Here is a 23,247-nt window from a genome sequence, read left to right as displayed (position 1 = left end):
CAGTAATTGATTTAAAGTTTCATAAAATTGATTTAGAGTTTCATAAAAATCAACCATCTTGATTGTTAATTTGTTATTTTGTATAATTTAACTGGGCACTTTGGCTGGTTTTATTCCAGATTTTTATTTTTTTTTAATTTCCAGACACATAGCCCAGTCTGGGACTGGCACAATGAGTATCTTAAACTGACTTTTCATTGCTGTATTTTCTTCAGTGAACTGAATATATTATGACCACATTGACAGTTATAATGAAATCATTTCTGCAGTGATTTTATTAACAATTTAGCTTGACATAGACTTTGGTTAGATTTTTTATTATTTTGAAAGTTACCTATTTTAACCGCACATCTTGACTAGCCATTTGCCATTGATACAAGAACATAAAATGAACTCTTCTTGCTGGTTAAGTTGAGTCTGTTTTTCAAATGGAGTTAAAATGAATGAGTATAGGAGCCAACAGCACATGTGTAGATAAAAACAGACAGGGCCAAATGGGAAATGTGCATGTGTGTTGACCATTAGAGTGAAGTGACTGACCATGTCTCCGAGTGTCAGGTTTCTGAGCACCAACTGGAGAGCGCCAGCATTAGGCTGTGTGCATTTGTGCCTGTGTTTACTATTCTATACGTTTATGAATGTGTGTGTGTGTTGGGTAGGCTGCGGAAGTTAGAGGAGCACAGCTGGCCCTGTGGAGGAGGTATAATGAACAGTTTTCTGAATGTTGCCATCTCCTACACAACTGTACACAAGTATAAAAGAGGGCATGTAAATTACAAAAATAAATACAAACATGAATAAAATCAAATGTAGGCACCCTGATTACCTTAGAATAAACTTTAGACCATAAACAATTTTTTTGTGATTAATTCATTAGTAATGATATCATGAATATAATAGTCATGAATTAATTCAGTATTTGCAACCACTTAATAAGTTTGTTGAGCCATCTTTTTGTCTCCATTGCAGTTACTCACGTCAAGATTGGGCAAAGAGTTTACATGGTAGATACTCCATCTACTCATTACTCCATTTAGCATCTTCATTAAGGCATGGAGCTGACACAAAAAGTACACCAGATTAGCTTTGATGATAATTTATCACAAAAATCTGCTAATAAAGAGTCCACTATGAGACATCTGTGGAGATTTGACTTGTGCCTTTGTGGAACATGGCCAGTATTTCCAAAGCTTGAGTGTACGAGGCACAGGGGACAGATGAGTAGACTTTAAGATAAGTGATATCAAAGTGATGGAAGTCGGATCCAGGAAAAAAACTATTGCTCTTCGGGGAATCCCCATCAATGACAGGACTCAGGTCAGGATTGTACATATGGCACAGTTATTAAAAACTATTATCATAGTATCAGACAATTAACTCTACTAGTATAAATAACTGTGTTTTAATAGTATGTATGCATGTTGTGTGTGCTGATGCTGATGGTTGTCAGGACTCTGTTGCTGATCAAATCCTTTAGTTCAAAATATCAAATTTTATGGAGACATTGTGCCCTGCTTTTGGAATATATTTGTTTTATGAAATATATTTGTTGGTAGTATATGTGATAAATGTAATTTGACATATTTAGTTTAAAATATTTAGAACAGTGAAGCACAGAATAGTATATGTATTATGCACAGAAGTTTGTTTCTTAAACTGAAAACCCTGACGATCTGGGTGTCCCTCAGTGGAAATCTAAATCACTCCTAACTGCTCAGCTCCAGTCACAAACACAGGAGTAATTGTTCATTTCCCCTCTTTACCTAACAGTGGAACTGGACCAATTAGTGAGTTTGAGGTCTGATTTAGAATAAGATAAATAAACTGGACGACCCACCACCCACCCACGCTAACAGGGAAACACTCATAGGAGAAGGAAAATGTGAAAGATGCCTCAACAAATGAAATTAATGTAGATTTTTTTCCTTTAAACTGCTGATATAAATCATTAAACTCTAATCAAATAAACACACTGACTTGTATGTCATTAGATCCAGTTTATCCCTTGAGCTAGAAGTATGCGAGGTTACAACAGCAGAAAGCAGGTCCTAGAGTCCCACCAGGATGTGCGGAATGGTCCAGCACGCCCCGCTGTGCTGCAGAACACGGATTAGCCTCAGAGCTGACTGTAGGCTGGGGAGGTCACAGGAATTTATTTGGGAAGCTTCCACATCCACTAAAACTGTGAAAGTACGTGACATCATTGAGCCCTGTCATTTGAGAGCCCTTCAAAGTGAACTGTATAGCTGTAGTGCCGAAAGGGTAATCCAGGCAATGCAAGATACACTCATTTTTGTGTCTGGCTTTGGGAAAACTTGGAATGTTCAACCGGACACAAGCAATGGGGTAAGAAGGTAAAGAGGTTAGTAAAAAGCACCTTTGCATTCCAAAGGAAGGTATAACAAACTTCATTGTAACAACTAAATGAACAATACGCATACAAGTGCTGCAAATAAACCACTACTACTAAATCAAACATCTACATAAAAACCAAAAGCTGAAAATGTAGATTATACTAAAAGGTGGAAACATAAAATATCATAAATCTTAAGCCAAAAAGTGGGCACTCTCAGTTCAAAGTGATTTCAATCATGTGGGTTATAGTAGGCCTAATATTAAACTTTTATTATACAAAAACAAAATCAACCAAACTGTGCAACTTCAGTATATGTCACTTGTGGGTGGGTCCATTGGTTAACTCACTCTGCAAAGGAATTCAAGCAAGGTGTAAGCGCTTAGAGCAACTCAACATAGCAAAAGAGAGCATCGAGATTTATGACAATAATTGTTTCCGTGGGCAACACATGAAATGGGCTGTCATGTGAGAAGCTTTGAAAGGCCTTCTCTTTGATATCAGATTAGAGAGGAAAGACAGTGCCCAGGGGAGCGTGCGCATGTGCTTCCATGCACATGTGTTTGTACCCGTAAAGCAGAAGTACAGTCAGTTGGGGGATCTATACTTTTTATGTTTAGCTGTAAGCAACATCACACAGGACAGGAGACAGTCCTTGCCAAGTTCTTAGTGAGTGTCCCTTAGTAAATGTGTTGACCAGCTCCATCTTTCTCTTGTACAAATTGGGAATGCACCTTGAGCAAATAAAATGATTACGATAAATGCATTTGGCAGGCCCTTGGTAGACATTCATTCTCTTGCCGTCGGATGTTATGATCAAGTTTTTTTTTGTTTTTTTTTAAGTTTTTTTTAATCTTTGATATATGGTTGTGATAGGATAAGAAATTACCTTGGACAAGAGTCCAGCATATATTGTATGTGTGAAAAAGATAAATGTTTGCAGCTGATCTGAATGGAAGTTGGCAGGTGCTTGTGATTCCACCTTACTCACTTACTTTCGGCATCACCACTGTGAGCCAGAATGAGGCCAGTCTGAAAGTACAACTGAGACACAATTAAGTGATGCTTTGTGGTAGCGGTAAGTGCTATGAATTTCTGACGGTGTTTTTGGCTTCTGCCTCCACATGCAAACGCATTACCAGAGAGGAAAACCAAGGAGTGTGTGTCTGTATGTATGTATGTGTGTGAGCAAAGACCACCCAGACTGCTGGGGGAATGGTTCTGTAGCCAGTGCAGTCAAGGAGAGAAAACCGGGAAAGAAATGCAAACGGATGAAGACCAGTTTGACAAATTGCAAACACAGCTATAAGATTTGAAACTGCAAGGAAAAAGCTATAGAGTCACTTTAGAGCTCCATTCAGTCTTAGATGCAGTGAATGTATCAGACGCGTGCGTGTCATTTAGCCATTACGCTGATGGAATGATTCCTATCATGAGCCGCCCGGGGTCAAACTATAAACATCATGTCTGAAAGAGGAAAAAAATCTCCTAAAAGGAGTGATGAGAAGGAGGCGGAGAGCAAAAAGAAATGACAAAAGGGGAACATTGTAATATCATCAGTACAGGGTCCTCTGTATCAGCTATCAGTTCCTGCATCAGTGTCCTGGCTCCAGACGTCTATGGTTCTACAGCCCCCCATCCCCCCACCCCCACTTCTCCCCACCTCTTGTCCTATAACAATCTCTTGTAGAGGTCCTTGGTTTTCAACTGTATGCTTTAAAATAATAATAAAAAAAAAAAAAGAACAAAAGCCAGGCAGCGAGGAGCAGGTGTGTGAAATGAGTTGTGTAAGTGCTAATGTGTCTCAAAATCAAAAGGAATTTCGGTAGCTCTGGGCAGAGGGAAGAAAGAAGTGCAGGAGGTTGTGAATGTCAAAGTTAAGGTGTAAAATGCTTTTAAGGGGAACATAGACGTGTGAGAAGGGGAAGCTCTTTGGCCTCAAACCAGAAAGCTATCAACAACTGATCCTGAGTGGAGCTGGCATGACGCCTTACAAATCTCAAGATACGTATTATGGAAATTATATTTTTAACGCACAGTGACTCTGGGCTCACCATTAACTACAAAATATTTTTCAGTAGATAAAACCAGACCTATACTAACTTTTGTTATTAATGCAGACAACTGCTGTTATGAAAACACTTGTGGAAGACAGGGACTTCAGGCTCTAATAGAGGTGAAACCAAGCACTATTATCCAATAGTGTTCATGAATACATGAATTACACATATTACTACTTAGGCATTGTATGTTTTGTGGTGCAAGCAGCTGTAGGCTTTTTATATCATATGGGTTATATTTAGTTAAATTTAAAGGCCTTGCAGAAAAATATACTGTTATTTTTTAACTGCTATCAGCTGTCCAAACTCAATCCTAATGCACTCATTACATCCCACTTCTTCACCGCGATTCCAGTTTCTTGAACATTACACAACTTTCAGGGTGCAAACCGGAGATCCTGCGTCACCACACTACTAATAACAATAGCCACAATTAGGTACAGAGAGACAGCACATTTCGGTCAGGTTTGACCCTAAGAACTACTTTTACAATATAGGAGAAAAAGTGAAAAACTGATTTTAGGTCATTCTTCATATGAAAAATCTCTTCTTTTTTTTCATAATTTCCCCTGTTCATAAGCAAAAACAGTATGGCTTCCGTTTAAGTGCTCTCCTGAGGCTTGCAATGCACACCGGCACAAGAAACCACTTCCGCCTTGCACAAAAGTGATATTTATGCCATAGGGTGTTAGGGAGAAAGGCTCAGCTCCTTTTGCTTTGGAAAGGTTGTGGTTTCCCAAAAGTAACCTTGGAGGCTTTTTAAGCGTTGCCCGGGGACAGACGGCTGGTAGGCAGGTACAGAGCGCCACAAAGAGAACAATAGTCATTCCCTCGGGAGCAGGAGCCACTGAAGACACAGAGGCCCATAGTGTGCCGTGCCGCTCTATATCCTGTCCTTTAGAAAACAGCAGAAAGCAATCATGACATGAGATCTTGAGGCGAACTAGGGTGGGGTCTGGCGATGCAGAGCTGTTTGTATGTGTGTCCGGCTTGTTGCATTGTGGGAAAGATGGAGATTATGAATGGAAATGAATGAAGTTTATACTGTGTCTTGGTTATGGATATGAATGACATTTTAACCAGTTTTCAATTTACAAATACATTGCCATGTATAATAAATATTGCAATAACTTATCTAAAAGTTTCTGATCTGAGTGGTAATGCACAATGAAACATATCCCAGTATGGTCATGCTCAGGAGTACGGATGCACGGATCCAGCTTTCAGTTCCTATACCGATTTCAATCCTGTGGCTTTAAGTATTTGGCAAACAAAACAAAAATAAAATAAGACAAAACTGATCCAAATGTCTTATGTAGCTGTTATTTATCCCTAAAGTAACTACAGACCAACTTTGTATAAATAAAAGTTCAAACATCATGAGACTTTCTGTCTTAACTACAACCAGTAAATAGTCTTATTACATCAACGTATATGTCCAACCAGGATATCAGCAGAACTGATATTTGGAAGCCAATATCTGATCCAGTATCAGTACCATTTGATACCAGTATAAGATCTGTGCAACCCTCGTCAGAAGTACCTAACTGGATGGAGGTTTAGCCAGTGGTTTCTGATGTTAACTGCTCTGTCCTGGGAGCATAATTTAAACCATCTTTATAATAGAAGCATTTGTTATAATTAACCCAATTTTACACCCAACAAATACTTCTGTATGTAAGTTTCGCGTGATGCTTTTATGACATAGGGTCTAGAGGAATGCATTTCCGTGTGGTGGAAGGGGTGAATGGTTGCTTGTGACTGAGTGAACCCACAATGCATGCATGGCCCAGATTCCTATTCATCCCGTTTCCGAATCCATGGGAATGTTTGTGTGTGCACATGAATCCGTACACTATGACCCTCTGCCTCTCCATCATAGAGAAGTCATTGTCCTGTTCCAGGGCTTGTGGTATGACAAATGTCTCCAACTGTCTTCTACCACAAACATGTACATCCATAATGAATGAAGAGATACAGTATGGTATTCAATTAAATGACAGTGGAAAATAAGTTTTAATTTGGATTTATTTGGCAGAATGTTTTCATCAACTGGTGAGCTATATGGTGCTGAAGACTTTTGACAAATTAAATAAGATTTCTAAACCAAGGGCCTATATTATGCTATCTTCTGATCTGTGTTACGATGTTTCCTCATCATAAACAGACCTGGAGTTGTGTTTTGTTTCATTCATGTCCTCTGAAATAGAAAACACTCAGTTCCACCTTGTGATGTCATGTGGTAATACAGGAAGTGTTTCACTGTGTTTTTAAACTCCATACATCTTCTCTAGAATCATCTGGATAATTTCAGTCCTGGAATTACCAATCTCTTCAGAATGAAAGGGTAGCTGTTAACTTGAAAACTACCACTACATGACATCACAAGGTGGTACAAAGCATTTTGAGCTTTAGAGATGCAGACATACTAATAATAAATTATTATTCAAGGTATGTTTTTGAAAAGGTAACAGCATTCTGACGCAGCTTAAAGTTCACAAGAGTCAATTTACCATATTTTTCGAACTATACGTTTTTTCATGGTTTGGATTGACTGACAGCCGTGTGTTAGTATCTATTACTCCTGTACCACTGTCACTTTGCATTCTACTGTGCATGCCTCCTGTTGAAAAAGCCACTGTTCTGCTGCAAATAGTGAAATATGCAGCCAAAAAATGGTAATCAAGCAGCAGAAAAAAAGTTTGGAGTGAGCGAGAAACTTGTGGGGGACTAGTGGAAAGTGGGGATGGAGAACACTGCTTCACGGCAACCGGGCGGGTGCACCATGCAACTTTCCTGGAAGTCACTGGATGAATCGAACTGGAACTGATGCTGAGTCTGACGACAGCTACGCTGAAGAGGAAGCGGCGCTCCATTTACATCATGGATCTATGGTTTATCTCCGGAGTTCGCATAGAAGTGACACCAAGCATGACGAATTCAATGGATTTAGTGATTTGGAGTGAGATCGTGAGTTTGGTAAACTTATGTTACGTTGTTTATGCTATAATAATCTGAATAACTGTTAATATGTTACGTTACATTAATGCCTATTCAGCCTGTTTTTCTCTATTCTGTCGTTATTACATTAACTTGCATTTCAAGATGAAATGTTGGTTCCTGGTCTCTGATTTTAGAAAATACATTTCCCCAAAAAGTGTGACTTATAGACTGATGTGATTTATATATGTTTTTTCTTCTTCATTGCACATTTTTTGGCCGGTGCGATTTATACTACGGAGCAACTTATAGTCCACAAAATACGGTAGCTAAATATGGGACTTTAACGTTACTATACTGACTGACATTTATCCAGTCAAGGTTTAATCAAAAGTATTAGTTTAGTACAGTGGTCATTTAACTTGTCTGAAAGCCAGATATTTTCTAAGGTGGTACTCACTGGTCTAAGACATAGTTCATTACTGCGTTGTGACATGAATCTTTGTGTCTCGGTCTGGTTGTCTGTCTGATCCGGGGCCAGCCCTGCTCACTAAAGTGGCTCTTTTGGTTCTGGCAGTGCGCAGGTGATGACTGGTATAAGGCTAATGATAGTTAATGCCTTCTATAACAAAGACCCCAGTGCACATTTACACATGGGGAAAGACACACATTGCCCAAGCATAGTTAAGAACCAAAAACAGGCAGAGACAAACTCACATATACTCATAATGATGGTTAATACCCCCAGGATCTATTTGTGCAGCATCAAAGCAGCTTGTGGAGAAAAGGAGCAATGCTAACTGGGATTTTGTTAAAGTAATAAACCTTTGGTGAGAACATACAGCAAAATGGAACAAAGAACTGATTGCTTTTAAATGGCAGACATATGTGCATACACCTCACAGTGCCCACCAAAAAGTAGAGGATAATACATAGAAAGCATGTGTCAGGTATAAACATATGCTACATGCTTTGGTAAATAAATATACTTATGTGTATTTGGTACAAAGCAGAAAGTAATATTTGTGGTAATCAGATCACTGGTGTTTTAAGGGACACTTGAGCTAATTTTAAGATACAGACTTCCCAAGACACAAGGTCAAAGAGAACAGAAGAAGATTGAGAACAACTGAAATATATAGGTATGTAGTTTATATACTAAAATAGGTACTTCACAATTTTTAAGGTATTTTTTTCATCAGATGCTATCAAATGTGTACTGAATCTGCATGCAATTGGAACCTTACCTGGCAAACAGCAAACTGATATGTGTAGGACTCTGAAATTAGCTCTACGTTGATGGAATAAGTCCCCCCACTAATATTTAAAGCTGATCAGTCAAAGCATCACAACAGCAGAACAAGCCCAAAAGCCAGTATTTATTTATATTGTTGATTTTACTGAAATAGGCTGACATATGTGTGTTGGTGTCGCCATGTTTTGTACTAGCTTGTTTGGGCATTTCACCTTTGGCTTCTGATTCTGATTGGTTTGAAACCCTAGTGTTCTGAGCTGGGAGCTTGTGGGAGATGGACAAGATGGATTCTTGTTTGTGAACTCACAGTTGTTGCAAGAATCCTTTTCCAGTTTCATTGTAACCTGGCATCTAGGTATATGAAAGGAATTACAAAGACATAGGATTTGAATCACTGGCACGTGGTAACTATTTGACTTGCTTAGCCTGCTCCTCACAGGTGTATTTTCCATCTGTTGTAAAAAGCTGAAGCTGGAGGGAATACTGCCACTGTCTCCTTTACATCTGGAGCAAGAGAGGAAATCTGGATTTTTTACATGCATGGCAACAGTCCAAACTAAATTTCTTTAAAGCAACAGCAGCAACATGTCCTCACTCGTATGTGGCTAAGATTTCATGAAATGCTCAACTCGGTTCCGTTCTAGATGTTATCCATGGGCACTGTTAAATATTTGAAACAGAGGAGCTGATCTAAGGTCTGAGTGAGGCTGTGTAGGAGGAGTAGATTTGATCAGTGCCCTCCTGTTTCTGCCATTCACCCAAATGAAGTCATAATAGGGCTTGACACTAATACTCATCGGGTTTCATTGACTCTTGTATCCACTGGTGAGAAACACATCTGAAGAGGACAGCTATTCAGCATGTGAATAGTGGTGAAATAACTATTCTCTTCTAGAGTGGAACATGGACTTAACTTCAACAGTGGCTCAGTCCTGTGGCAGAGGTCTACACGGGTTGAGCTGTTGATGTCCCAGAGCTGCCCAACAGCTGCCTGTCAGTAATGTCCACATGTTGAGGCATTTGCGTGTTGTGTAGAGCAACTGTTGCAACACTTCCTGTTCCATTAGAAGAGTGCTTGACCTTTAACCCCTGCCCTTCTATCTCATGACAGGGTGTGCGTGTGTGCGTGTGTGTGTGTGGGAGGATGCTGAATCGTCATAGATGTGTACGTCTACACATTTGTGTGATATACCAGGGCACAGACAGTTTCACAAAACATGAATTTCCTTCCCATAACGAGGTCACAGACTAAACAGCCACCCTCCCCACCCAGACATTCTCTAACTGCACTGCACAGAAAGTGCAAAACATGGAAACACAACACAAAGACGCATCTCCATCTCTGATGAGTTATCTGCTGTGTATTACGGCTCTGTACTGAACCATAACCATGAAGGCCTCATGTGGCCTCCTGGTGCAGGTGAAAGACTTCTGCCTCACTCTTTGTGAATGAGAATGAGAGAGATAAAGAGTGAGTGCCTTTGGAAACAAAGACCATGTACCCCTCCCAGGAAGTCTGGGACAGAGAGAAAAAAACACATCTTTAGATGGAGGAGGAGGGGAGGAAAGCATTGTGCCCTTCTTCCTGACTTTTTGTGTGTGTGCACCTTGTGTGTGAGCAGCAGAAACTGAATGCCAAAGTGTTCATCTATTCAGACAGAAAAGAGCAAACAGACTCAGACCTCACCCTCAACATTCAAATACACTGTTTCTGCCCCCCTCGCACAAAGCACAGAGCCATTAAGGCCCTGTTTAAACCCAGCTTTGACTACTGCTCCCATTGTGTGGAATAAAAGTGTCTCTTTCATCGCTGCCTTAACTGTTTCAAAGATCTAAGCAGAGTGGATCAGACACAGATTCCGAATGAAGACATAACTGTCATAGTTACAGTCAAAAACAGGCTGAGGTGTGGCCTTCTCTGCCAGTACATAGCTACTGCCTCTGGGCACAGCTCTGCTGCTGTAGTAAAGATCCATTACTCTAATGTTCCTACGGATAAGCTGCCTTCAAAGAGCACAGCTTACCACCATTATTGAGTGCTTGTTTGGTAAGAGCCTCCACCTGAGTGAGAGAGAGGGAATGGTGAGAATGCCAGGCAAAAGAAAGGAGGTATAATTGGGAGGTCCTCGGGGTAAGTGTTTTATGTGTGAAAGTGAAAGTCATAAAACATTTCTTTCAAGGTCATTGGATATTGTTGGCAGTGTTCATTTATGGCCAGGCAGCATTTCCAAACACCTGGACACATTTTCTATACAATGTCAAATCTATTGTGGGATAAGTCTGGATTTGCGTAAGATTATTGCTTAGATTACGCTGATGGCAATCGTTTCACACGGGTGGCCTAGACCTTCCCAACTACATAGCCATCATACTACTATCGAAGTGCTTGTGGATAACATGGCTTTATCTTATTCCATTTGATGTGGTCACACATTTTCCTGTTCTAAATCATCAACTTTGGCCGCAGAGCCTCCAGCCTCAGACATGTTACATTGAAGCTAGGGGCATATTCACACCCCACACACAGAATCTTTGATCACACAGCCGATAGCATACTTCACTACTTTTGTTGACTGCGAACAGGAAATATGATAAATCACATTGTTGTAACTTCTGGACTGTGTAGCGCCATGCTCCAGTTGAAATTTCAAACACAGTCAGAGTGGTCTAGTGGTTCACTAAGGAAGAAACTATAAGACTGGGCAAAAGCATTTACAGGTTTCTTCATGCTTCTGTTCCCTTTAGAATGAGTTCATCAGAGCATTAAGTGGTCAATATTTCAGAAAGATACAACATTTTTCCTATAACTAATCTCCTCTCTTTCAAAGGCAGTTTTGCATGCTTTATTGGGATTCTAAAAACTGATGGTAATTCATCAAGACAACACAATGGCCACTATCAAATGCCAGTTGTATTTTAGGTCAACATTGCATATTGTGATTCAGAAAAAATAAATGTGCTTTTTGTTGGAACAAACTTTCAAAGTTTGATTCAAAGGCTAAGAGAAAGACAGCAATACATTAAATTAATTAAGCTTCTGGTCTGGTTGTGTAACTAAACTGATTGATATATTTCATACAACATTTATTGACAGTTGACAGTGATAGTTTCTCCAATCTGCAACACTTCGCCAAAGAAATCATGTAAATTGGTAAGAGCACGTCAAAAAACTGAAACAATACAGCTGTGAAAATGAATGACACACATCATACCACACAGCATATATTTTGGCCCACAGAACTAGACTTACAATGTAGAGAACTGGCTAACATGAAAACGCAAATGGCAAACTGTAATTGTTTAAGTGTCATTGTCACGACTATTCTAATTTCTTTTAGTGCAGTTTATATATGTGCTGAAAATATTGTTGGGTCAGAGCACCAGCCGACAGAATGCACATGTGGTAGTCATCAATCATAATTATCATGGTTTAAAAAAGCCACAGCTGTTATTTGATTTTAAAAACAAGCCATAGGCCTGCGCCTTCCAACGATACGTCAAGTTGTCAGTGGAGGCCTTGGCCTGAACAACACAATGTCTGTGTTCCAGTGAGCTGGTGGAAGAGCAGAGATGAGCTGTGTTCAACCTTTCTTCATGACTCACCCGAGTATGTCTTATTTTTAAACATTTTACACTCCGCTGCTGCATGTTTATCTGTTTGAGAGAGAGGCTGCTGCTACGGACTTCACACGATGAGGGTTTACGGCTGCTTTAATGAGAATCAGATCAGACCGCTGAAGGTGCATCCCCAGAAGCTGACTGTGGCTTTCAAAATATGATACATTATTGAAGCAAACAAAGGAAAGGATTAACATGTTTATTGTTCGAAAAGCCCTGTGACTGTGTTGAGATGACACAAGTGAAAATTATACAAACCTGTTTATTATTAATGCAGCCGTGACATTTCTATAGCAACATCAATATCATGATATTTAACCCTGACTTTAATCATCCAATACAGCATTACCCACGTTGTATTCATTCCCCAGATGAGAGCCTGGAGTCTGTGCAGATTACACCAACAGTTCAGGACAAACACAAGGCTTATAATTTACATGACATCACTGTTGAGCTCTGAGGGAGATGTCCATTTCTTGATCCCAATACACAGGTCATGCTTGATGACAACATACTTCTGTTTCTCCTACAACAGAAAGGGTTCAAAGGGTGTAAATTAATAGTCTACATTAAGGTACAGACAGCTAACAAATGATCTAAGGTTGATTTAGGTTGTGATGTAACAGTCGCTACAAAACAGTGAGCCAATTTCCAGGCCAGGAACATGTCCTTCCAGGCCCTGTCCTTGACTAACACTTTGGCTTCTCCTTGTTTCAGAGACATTGGACCTCCCTGTAGAGGGCATATGTTATAGGAAATGAACATGCTCAGAAGGAAAAGGTTTAATGGCAGAAAAGATTGGGGAATTATACATAATTCTGTGTCCCACTGCAAACCAAATCCTGTGTCTCTTACCTTTAGTATCATTGTACTGACTGCTTGACAGAAAATCAAATTGTAGGTTGGCTGTATTTGCCTTGCCTAAATTCTCTTATAATGAAAAACCACTGGAACAATCAGATTTCTGTAGGGGCCTTTGGTGTGGTGGTCTTTTGTACCACATCTCCTTGAAGTGGATATAGATCATGGCTGGTAATAGATCCATTCAGGCCCTGTCAGCTCCACTGACTCCACAAACAAACAGTCAGTGTCAAAACTCCCAACTGCGAAGGGCTTCTGAGAGCATAGTTTACACTTGCTAGCCCGGTGGTCTGGCTTTATGAGCAATGGTTAGTATCATGCACACACACACACACGCCCAGGTCAGCAGTCTCCTGTAGAGACCCCATGGGCAGTGAAAGTGAAGGAGGGCTGATGTAACTCCTTTCACTGTGTTTATCGTAGCAACGACCTTACATGACCGAGGTGAGAAGGTTACAAATGTTTCTTACCAGTAGCTGACACAGAAACTTTAAAAGCATGTTATAGTATGTGTATCAGCATGTTTGACCAACACTCTTTCCCTACCACTGCACAGCTGCATCAACACTGGTCACGCCCATCACGTCAGAGAGGCTGCGAAAACCCAACTCTGTTACCTTTCCAAATAACAAAGCAAAAAGTAAGGTCTCAAAAGAAACTTGAGCCAAAATGAATGAAGGAATGTAGGGAGACTTAAGGGTAAGATCTAAGGCTAGGTAGGTAAACATCTGGAAAACAAAAATTGAGCGGGAAGAAGAGATAATTTGATGTGATTCATTGGGGAAAATTGTATTCATCTCCTCCCTCCATCCCACATCCGCCATATGAAAAGCACATTCCCCCAAGAAATTTTAGCATGCAAAAGCAAACATAAATTGAGAATTATTCCATTTGATGCAGACTGTCTTGTTTTTTCTCCATAGGGACTTGAGTATGAACAACATCAGTGAGATTCAGCCCAGAGCCTTCCACCGACTGCACCTGCTCTCCGAACTGTGAGTACATGCTTCAACTGTGGAAGTAGTTCCCAAGGTTTTTTTTTTTTTTTTTTTTTATTAAAATAACCAGGACGAGGATGATAAATCCACAAGGGCAAAACAAACAGTGAAAGTAAACGAGGACTAATCCTAAAATACAGATACATTCCTAAACTCAATTTAAATGGTCAAATAAATGGTCACATTTAAATGGCAATCTTCTACCTCCATTGGGCACTCAAAGCACTTACCAAATAACCACACACACACATTCATACATACACCACTGTACACAAACACAAGGGCGAGACAATGGGGACAGATTATGTAAAATGGCTTTTCATGAGCTTTTATGGCTCCATTCAGACTGCAGGGCTTAATGCTCAGTTCAGATTTTTTAGTGAAATCTGATTTTTGTGAGGTCATTCACATTTCCAATTAAATGCAACTTGTATGTGATCTCTAGTGTGAACTTTAAACGCCCCAAAAGTGTCCCACATGCACATTGGAGGACACGACAATGTCACAAGCAGTGAGCATCCCCAGTGTTTACGGAAGTCGCCTAAACATGGACGCGAGGAGATTGAGAAGAAGGACAAGGGTTTTGGCCATGGCATGTTGTGGGGCAGTGGCAGCAACGTCCGTAGAAAGGAACATGTGGGTGCAGAGTTGCAGCCAAGAGTGGTGGAATTGATATGTGCTTTGCTGCTTCACTCACGAAGTTCAAACAAGACAAGAACGTTTATGTACATTTGTGAGTGCCATGGTTGTGGCTTTCCTCCAGTTTCCACCTACTTCAGCAGAATAGTGACGTTTGTCGTTTGTTGATGACGTGTGGGTGGGATGAATGCGACCCAGCCGTTCAGACTGAAGTCACATGTCAAAGATTAGATATGTATCAGTTTTAGGAGCACATATCTAAGTGGCCTTTGAAAAAATCGGATTTGTGTCATTCAGGCTGTCATTAAAAGATCAGATACAGGTCGCATAGGGGCGAAAAAAATCTGATTTGGGTCACTTCAGGCTGCAGTCTTAATGTAGCCTATGTTATAGTGGGATTCCCTCATAATTTCTGAGTGTTGTATTTTGATTTTGAGTAATTCTTCATACTCCCATGGCAATGGAGTGGTTGGCTGCTTTTGTGGCTACCTGGCTCACACACTGAGCAGTTTTAGAAACATTTTGGTTTTTAAGTTCAGTTTTTGACATCAAATCATGGGATTTTAACCAACTAAAAACTGTAGTATATGCAGTTCAGAGGACACAAGTAAGGGATTGTTGGATTTTGTGAAATGAGCTGTTTGTTTTCTGTATCCATGGAGACTGGGCAAGAGGCTAGCTTAGGAATGAGCCAAGGAGCTAGCTATGGACATTTGAGATGCTACAGGCTTTTTACACCATATGCAGCAGCAAATAAGACCTTCCAGAGGAAATACTTGGAGGGAATGGCTCGTTTCATCACCAATTGATACAAAAGAGCGGAGTAAGAGCGAGGCCTTTCTTGTTGTGTTCACCTGGCTCCCTCTGGATGCTGCTGTGATGCCCGGCCTGCAGAACACAAAAGAGGGACATTTTTGTTTGGAGGGCTGTTCCTCTTCTCAAATTGCCCTCACATAGGATCTGCTGACCCTACCTGACCAGTCCTCCTGTTAAACTGCACTGAGACCTTTGATGAGACACAAAGGCACCTGAGAAGTGCAGTGGAAATGTTGCAATGTATGCAAAACCTCAGCATAAATAAAGTCTCTCTCTCTTTCTCATAGTATCACACTTAAGGCTTGAGTGCTCTGAAAATTGTAGTTTTCACTTATCCCTAAATTGTGAGCATTAGCCAGTAACCGTGATGGGGAACAAATTCCAAAATTAATTAGAAACACACAATATCACAACTATATTAACCTTCTGTGAATAACCAGATGAAGCCAGTGCACTACAACTGTAACTCTACCAAAGTTTGACAATCACTGCAGGTCCAACATTGCATCTCCCATGTCACAGCTCACCTATGACAAGAAACACTCAGTTGAAAGGAAGTTGATACACATAAACTCTGCTGTTAGGGATTGATGACTTTGGGCCGCCTCTGATCTTTGTCCGACCAAGAAACTGCCTGCAGCAATACACCAGCCGATCCTGGACGAGATTCTAGGCTGGGACTCACAGAGGAACCTGATATTCTCTGAGAGAGTGAATATATGGTCCTTAAAGTGTTTAGAGAAAGGGCTATGTGCTCACGGTCCAAGCTGCTCACTTTCTTACAGCTGCATCTTAAAACTCAGCAAGAAAACAATACCAGGTCAAAAATGACAAGATTAAGGGACAAAATTATTCACTAATCATTCATAAACAAATCCAAGACCAGCGCAGGACTAGCAAGTCACAATCAAAGTTAAACAAGTTTAACCTCCTAAACCAAGTACAACCCAGGTCAGCAGTCAAACCCAGGCGAAGTCTAAATCCTAAAGAGTAAAAACAGATCTATATGAATGCAGAGGGCCTGAGGTAGTGTTTTGACAAACGTGTATTGAGCATCTGCATGACCTGGAAACACATGTATACAGGAACTTCAGCCAAGACAAACACACAAACTACTATAGAAGCATTTAAAGACAAGATTCTGGGAAATTGAGTTTGATTTTATAGAGTTCAGAGAAGGTAATATTAGACATCACAGAGAGCGCCAGCACAAGCACATATTTAAAAAGAGAAAAAAAAAAACTTCTAATGTGAATAAATGAGGCCAGACTGTGACAAATGGGATGTGGATCCAGTGATTCAAATTCATTTGGGTTAGTTCTTAAAGGTGGTATGTTGGATCACATCCACAGCCTAACGCCCCCTGTTGTATTTTAGTTTACGTTTCTGAGGTAATGTCTTAAATTAGTTGTACTTGAGATGTACAGAATCTCCTAGGAAACATTCCAAAAATGGGAAGTAGTATTTCCCAATTAATTATCTCCCACACAAGATTTCACCCCGCACTACAGTATGATGTGTTGATAACGGCATGGTGGGTCCATAATTGGTTCATGGAAATGTTATTGTTTTGCTTCTAATTTTCCTTTTTACTTTTAACTTCTATGGAGAGACAAGCAGGTGATGCCACTAGGTCAATGTACACGTCAGATCTGTGGAGAGTGAATGCATACATTTTTCCCCAATACATATTTTAGTATTAATGTAGTAAACAAATGCAACATAGATAAATTAAAGGCACATTCCAGACAAAGGGGAGGACAAGGCAGACCTTCTGAAAAAGTGATCAAGTAAGAACAGATAACATTTTGGATTGCATTTTGCGTATTTGCGTATGGCCGTATTCTGGATTCCAGGCAAATCAAAACCATTTTGTATGGGGAAATTTAAATGGTTGTTTAAATCTTATTGGCATTACCCTATAGTTGCATGATTACATGCAGTAAGTCCAAACCCATTGCTTTATTTGGGGACCAAAATCATCCATGTTGAACTAGTAGAGGAGGAACAAAAATGTGTACATTTCATTACCGAGTATTTGTCAAAAAGGCCATGGGTTGGACCTTTTCTTTTACTCAAGTAATTTGTAGATGAAGGAAGCCCCTTGCCAAACCCCAGTTATGGGACCTCTTTGACATGTTTTCAGTTGACCTAGCAGCTGATATCTGATCTGATCACTCAGCAGAATTTGACTTGGGTCTCAAGTATGACAAAAGCTGGGCACGCCGCACGCCCCCCTCCTGTGCATGTTTGTGTAAGCAATTGTGTGCTAAATCAAGAAAGGGTTTAGCGCATATGTCAATGTTCACCTGACTTCTTTTGCTCTGGAGCTTGCTGCGCACGTCTGGGCTGTTTGAACAGTCCAATGTTGTCTTTGCTAATACTTGCAGCTGCAGCCTTTGAGGCATGAGCGAATGATGATGAAAGTAAGAGGTTAGCTTAGCTGCATAACTATTGTGTGTCACGGTCAAAAAAGAAAAATCTTGGCTGACCTTCTGAGGGCATGCAGCTTTTTGACCCTATCTGAGAACTTTAATCATGTTTTTGCACTAAATAACAGATTTTACTTTCGCGATAATCATAAGCATTCAATCTTAAGTGATGCTGAATATGTTGACATTTTCCCACAATGGGAGTTGGGTGGGGGTCTTGGACATTACTGTTCAGTTTGTCCAGAAAATATCCCTGCTGATGTTTTATAGCCTCGTTGATCTTGTGGTGTCTGTTAGGTGGCTCATGATGATTTATGGATAGTTTCTGCAGCTTTATAATAAGTCCAGAGGATGTTTCTGTCAGAAGTCAGTTTTATTGTCTGTTCCAACTATACTGCAAGGGAAACTGAGTCCACTAATCAGTCAGCCAGGTTTTATCTCTATATCCACAATATATCTGTCTTGCTACCAGCTAAAATTTTTCTATTTTCAAGATCATTATTATGACCAGATGCATAAACAAGAAACATTAAAGGTGCAGACAGTATCTTTATGTGGTCAAGAAAGTTTGAAAAAGCAAAGAGTGTTATGATAGACCCATTCAAATCACATTATGTTATAGTGGTTGAAAACAAACCAGGCTCTTGACACAAGCACAGGAGAGTGTTTGATGTGGTCTGCAGTGTAGTCCTTGGGAGCACACTGGAGGCTAGGGCCAGGCATGTTGTGACTGGTGCACTGATAAAGTGTTTGAAGTTGGATCTGTGTCTGCACTCCTCCTTTTGCTACGTCCCATTTTATAAGTACTAGTTACAGAAAATTAAATGCTAAATTCCTAACAGAAATGGTGCAAAGATCCAGTCTTGCAATGTTACAGATAATGCAAAATATTTAAATGTTATACGTTTTTATACTGGTTTAAAGAGAAATGTGCCACTGAAGTAGACAGACCAAATAGTGCTGTCAAAAATCTGGTAAGCCTCCATACTTTTTCTTCACAAAATGTCAAATGGGGATGACTCAGAGACTCTTTGGTGCTGAAATATTCAGAAGTTATTTACCTATGCTGAACAATAAAAAACTTACTTTGTCAGTATTTAACAGCAGAATAAACCGAATGAACATATCAAAATTGTTATTTTTAAGCTACCCTCTTTTTATCATGTTAGCCTCTCTACCATTTTGTATTTCTAACAGCAATAACAATAGTCTAAAGACTGAGGACTAGGCAATAAATAGTGTTTTAATTAATAGACCAGAGACAGCAGGATCAACTACATATTCACAACATATTAAAAGTATCCCTCTCATTACACACTTCCCTTCAATATCAAAGATCCGTGTTACAGATCTAATAGACACTTAAAAAGAGAGGCTTGGGTTAAATGGTCTTTCTGAAAGTGCTTCTTATAAAAACACCTCAGAAGTGACATACAAGGTTCCTCCTGTCATCAGTATCAAAGGGCTTCCTACCTCCGGAGATCACATTTCACTCTGCTAGCATCTTCATAAAATGTATTCATGTGCACTCTCTCAGGCTCACAGTATGCAACTTTCTCACTGCAAATATTAGCCAAATACTGAGAAGCAATAATGTTTCTTCAGAATGTAATTATATACTGCATTTGAACTCACATCACTTCAGTGGTGGAAGAAGTACTCAATTGTGTTACTTAAGTAAAAATACAGAACTGGACCAAAAAATACTCAAGTAAAAGTATCATATGAAAAAATCTACTCAAGTACAATTATTACAGTACCTGTTTAAAGATTTGTGCAGAATTTTGTTCCACAGAAACACTGAATCAGTTGTTTTTTTACAGCTATTTTTATTTGTATATTTGTCTTTGCTCAAACTATGAATGTGTTAAAAATAAAACCTGAGGCTTTTGAACAGGTCTCAAACACTTTTCAGTCCAGTTAAAAAATGCAGTGAAGTAGAAAGTACAGGTACCTGCTCTTAAATGTAAAGGTAAAAGTAAAACATCTAAACTTTAAAATGTACAGTGGAAAAAAAACAATATCTAGTTAAATTAAAATGACTTAAATTAAGATAATTTTACTTTATTTTACTTTATTACTACTTCTACATTGTTGCGGTCCACCATTGCAAAACTTTGTAGTATTTTTGTGGCCCATTTCTCATAGCTATATATGAGATGTGGACTGTTTGTCTGAGAAGAGAAGGCAGTACATAAATCAATAAGAAACTTAAAAAAAAACATATTCATAACATTTGATCTTCCTTTTTTTCATGTAGTTCATGTTGTAGTATAAAAATACTAACAAAACACATACAGGACACACATACAAGAGCATTTTTCACATGTCTATATTTTCCACGAGTAATTTCAAAGGTTAAAGCCAGGTTAAGTGGATGACTCAGAGTTGGACCTTTGAAAGACAAAACATTTCTATTGATGGACTGAGGGTGATGGGGGTCAAAGCCATGTGTACTTGTACTTATATGCACTTGCAGTCACCCACCAGCCATTCTTTCTGATAATGGTTGCTTCTTTCATCATGTCTTCATATCAACATCATCACTCTGCCTGCCACCATAACTCCAAAGATAGGCCCTCACATAACATAATGCTATCTTTGCTTTGCTGTCTGCATTTTATTGTGTATTTCGTGCAGCAAAAGTTGTTACACTGGATAATCAGCAGTTTAACTCTAGGGTCATTACATCAGGGTGGTCCCACACTTATTAGGAGCTGCACTCACTTTGTTGTCCTCTCCTGTGTTATTGCATCTATGAATCACTACGAACTGGCCCAATTTAGTCAAAATGAACCGAGTATCTACACAGTCAAAGAGCCAAGAAAAACCTTGGCCATCCCCAAATCAAATTAACAAAAGAAACAGTGGAAGCCTTGACAGAAGCGAGGCGCCGTTCATTAGAAAGAGATTGATGTGGAACGATCAGAAGTGTGGAGCACTGAGTAAGATTACACACAGATACACACACATACACATACCAAGCTGATATCATGGAAACAGGCAATGGCTGTTTTAATTCCAACTGCACTATTGATGTGGGGGTGCAAAGAATTCAGAAAAGTATGTATTTAGTCTATTTTTAGTAGAAACTGAAAAAAGTCTGGTATAATTACACCAAATACAGGCAAAAGCCAAAATAAAATAAATAAAAAAAGAAATCAGATATTAAAACTGGGTTGAATAATCCAGATATGTGGTTATAACAAATGATATAAAGGAAATACAATGATTATGATTATGATTGCAATTATGATTATGATTATGGTTATGATTATGAACTCTCTTTTAATAGTCTTTTTATGTGAGAAACAGTGCATGGTGCAGCTTGTTCACCATCTTGGAAAAATTAAGTTTTATTTAGTATTGTTGAGAACTGTTTGAATAAGTTTTGACAGTGGTTTGAAAGAATAGAAAAATAGCCGCTGATATTGATCAGTTTGTTATTGGATGAACATGGAGTACATGGTGTATTTTATATTGTGCTGACAAATATAAGAATATAACAGTTCTTCTCGCCTGTGAAGAATTGGCAGTGGAGGTTTGGTTGTGCGGTTCGCCACTACACAGTAATAAAGTGAGACATTTTGACATCATTATCACGTGTCAGGGGGAGCTGCAGGGAGACTTGGTCATTGCAGTCTAGACCAGTGGTTAAACATATACGATGTACACACAAAAACATTTTAAGTGATATTATTGTTACATTAATAATGACATTTATGAGGACTGGAGTCTGAATTCCTAACACGCCATAGTCTAAAACCACAGACAAAAGTAACAGAAACAACTTTGTTTGTGAATAAACCTAACAAGGCTAAACCAGGATCAACACAGGTATAAACAAGGGCTAAACAAAGACAAGTCTATTTAATTTAACCGTGCGAGGCTAAGCCAGAATCAAGAAAGCACAGATCCCACTAACTGTTCTCTATAACATATGACTCCACACAAAAAACAATTAGTACAATAAACATAATCTGTACCACGATGTGAGTATTGTTGTTTCTGATTATAATGGTTTGTATAGACTTTACTATATCAATACATTTATTCATTGGCAGCGATGAAAGATCTTAACCAAAGGGAAAGTGCTTAAATGAGACCGTTACCTGTGTGGCAATAAGTGTCGCACTCAAATAAGCAGTTTTGAACACGTGTGTATGAGAGTGTTTAATGGAAGTGGGTGGTCTACGGCTGTGAAGAGCTGAGTAAAATCTGTTTCCAGCTTGTGACCTTGAGCATTCCTCTGTTGGACTAAATGTTATTTATTTGGACATCTTATACACACTTACAATTGACCATTAGGTGCCGTGTTTAATAAACAGACTGATTGGATTGCTTGTATGAATGTGTGTGGTTTTTCTCCCTCACTGTCCTCAAACCCCCCTTCTTAACATTTTCCCCCAAAGACATGACACGGTGCACACATGCTGTCATTGTACACGCAGTAAACACTTTGAGTTTCTCTATTTCTGAACTGATTTTTACTTACCCACATAAGGCTTTACTTAATAATCTAAACTCGATTGATTGCAGGTTTTATTTTAATAATACACTATAACTGCATTGTGCTTGGGATGGAACGTCAAAAAACATCTGTTACCATGGAAATCTGCCATGTTTGTGGCAGTAGAGCAAAACTCACATAGAGACATATTCAAAACTGTTGTAAAAAGTGAACAAAAGTGCAGTGCAACAACAACAATTACTACTGGTGAATACAGCTAATACTCTATAGATTTGAATGAATTCCAAGGCTAGTATTTAGCATCTTACAATCTCCATGGTTTTAACATTAGGCTCACTGAAAATTTTGGGAGGTGAGATGTCACAATACTGAACTCTATAATATCAGTTAGCTATAGCACTTTCACGCCCAGTAGGGATATTTCCATTATCACTATAATTTAAAATGTGTTGCATCTGTAGAATTGTAAATTATGTGTTATTAAATATAATAAAAATACAAATAAAACATTAAAAAGCAATCAGCTCATAATTTCTAAATTGTACAGAGTGAAGCAACCCTTTTCTCAACTTTCTGTTTTTAACATTTTGCTGTCCTCTCTTGCAGACGCATCTCTGGGAATCAGCTGAAGTACATCTCAGGCCACGCTCTCCAGGGCCTCCACAACCTCAAAGTCCTGTGAGTAACCTACACCCCACTGCCTTTAATTCTACTTCATCCAGCCCTAAACTTAAACCTCCTCCCAGGTGGGTAGTTCAGAGCCAGGCAGCAATTCTAGGGGATTGAGTTCTTGCTCCTGGCTTG

At 39.3% G+C, this 23,247-nt stretch overlaps 1 protein-coding gene across 1 annotated transcript in view; it reads left to right on the top strand.

Annotated features, from left to right (window-relative positions):
• Nucleotides 1-23,247, top strand: part of LOC110164874 (leucine-rich repeat-containing G-protein coupled receptor 6) — a 37,385-nt gene that overhangs the window by 551 nt on the left and 13,587 nt on the right. Inside the window, 2 exon segments of the mRNA XM_020930009.2 lie at nucleotides 14,011-14,082; nucleotides 23,050-23,121. Coding sequence (XP_020785668.2) covers nucleotides 14,011-14,082; nucleotides 23,050-23,121 — 144 coding nt within the window.

The sequence above is a fragment of the Boleophthalmus pectinirostris genome, unplaced genomic scaffold, assembly GCF_026225935.1.
Source record: "Boleophthalmus pectinirostris isolate CB_2022bp ecotype Guang Dong unplaced genomic scaffold, ASM2622593v1 HiC_scaffold_8, whole genome shotgun sequence".
NCBI classification, from domain to species: Eukaryota; Metazoa; Chordata; class Actinopteri; order Gobiiformes; family Gobiidae; genus Boleophthalmus; species Boleophthalmus pectinirostris.
The sequence above is the reverse complement of the archived record's forward strand: the minus strand, read 5'-3'. Positions and strand labels throughout refer to the sequence as shown.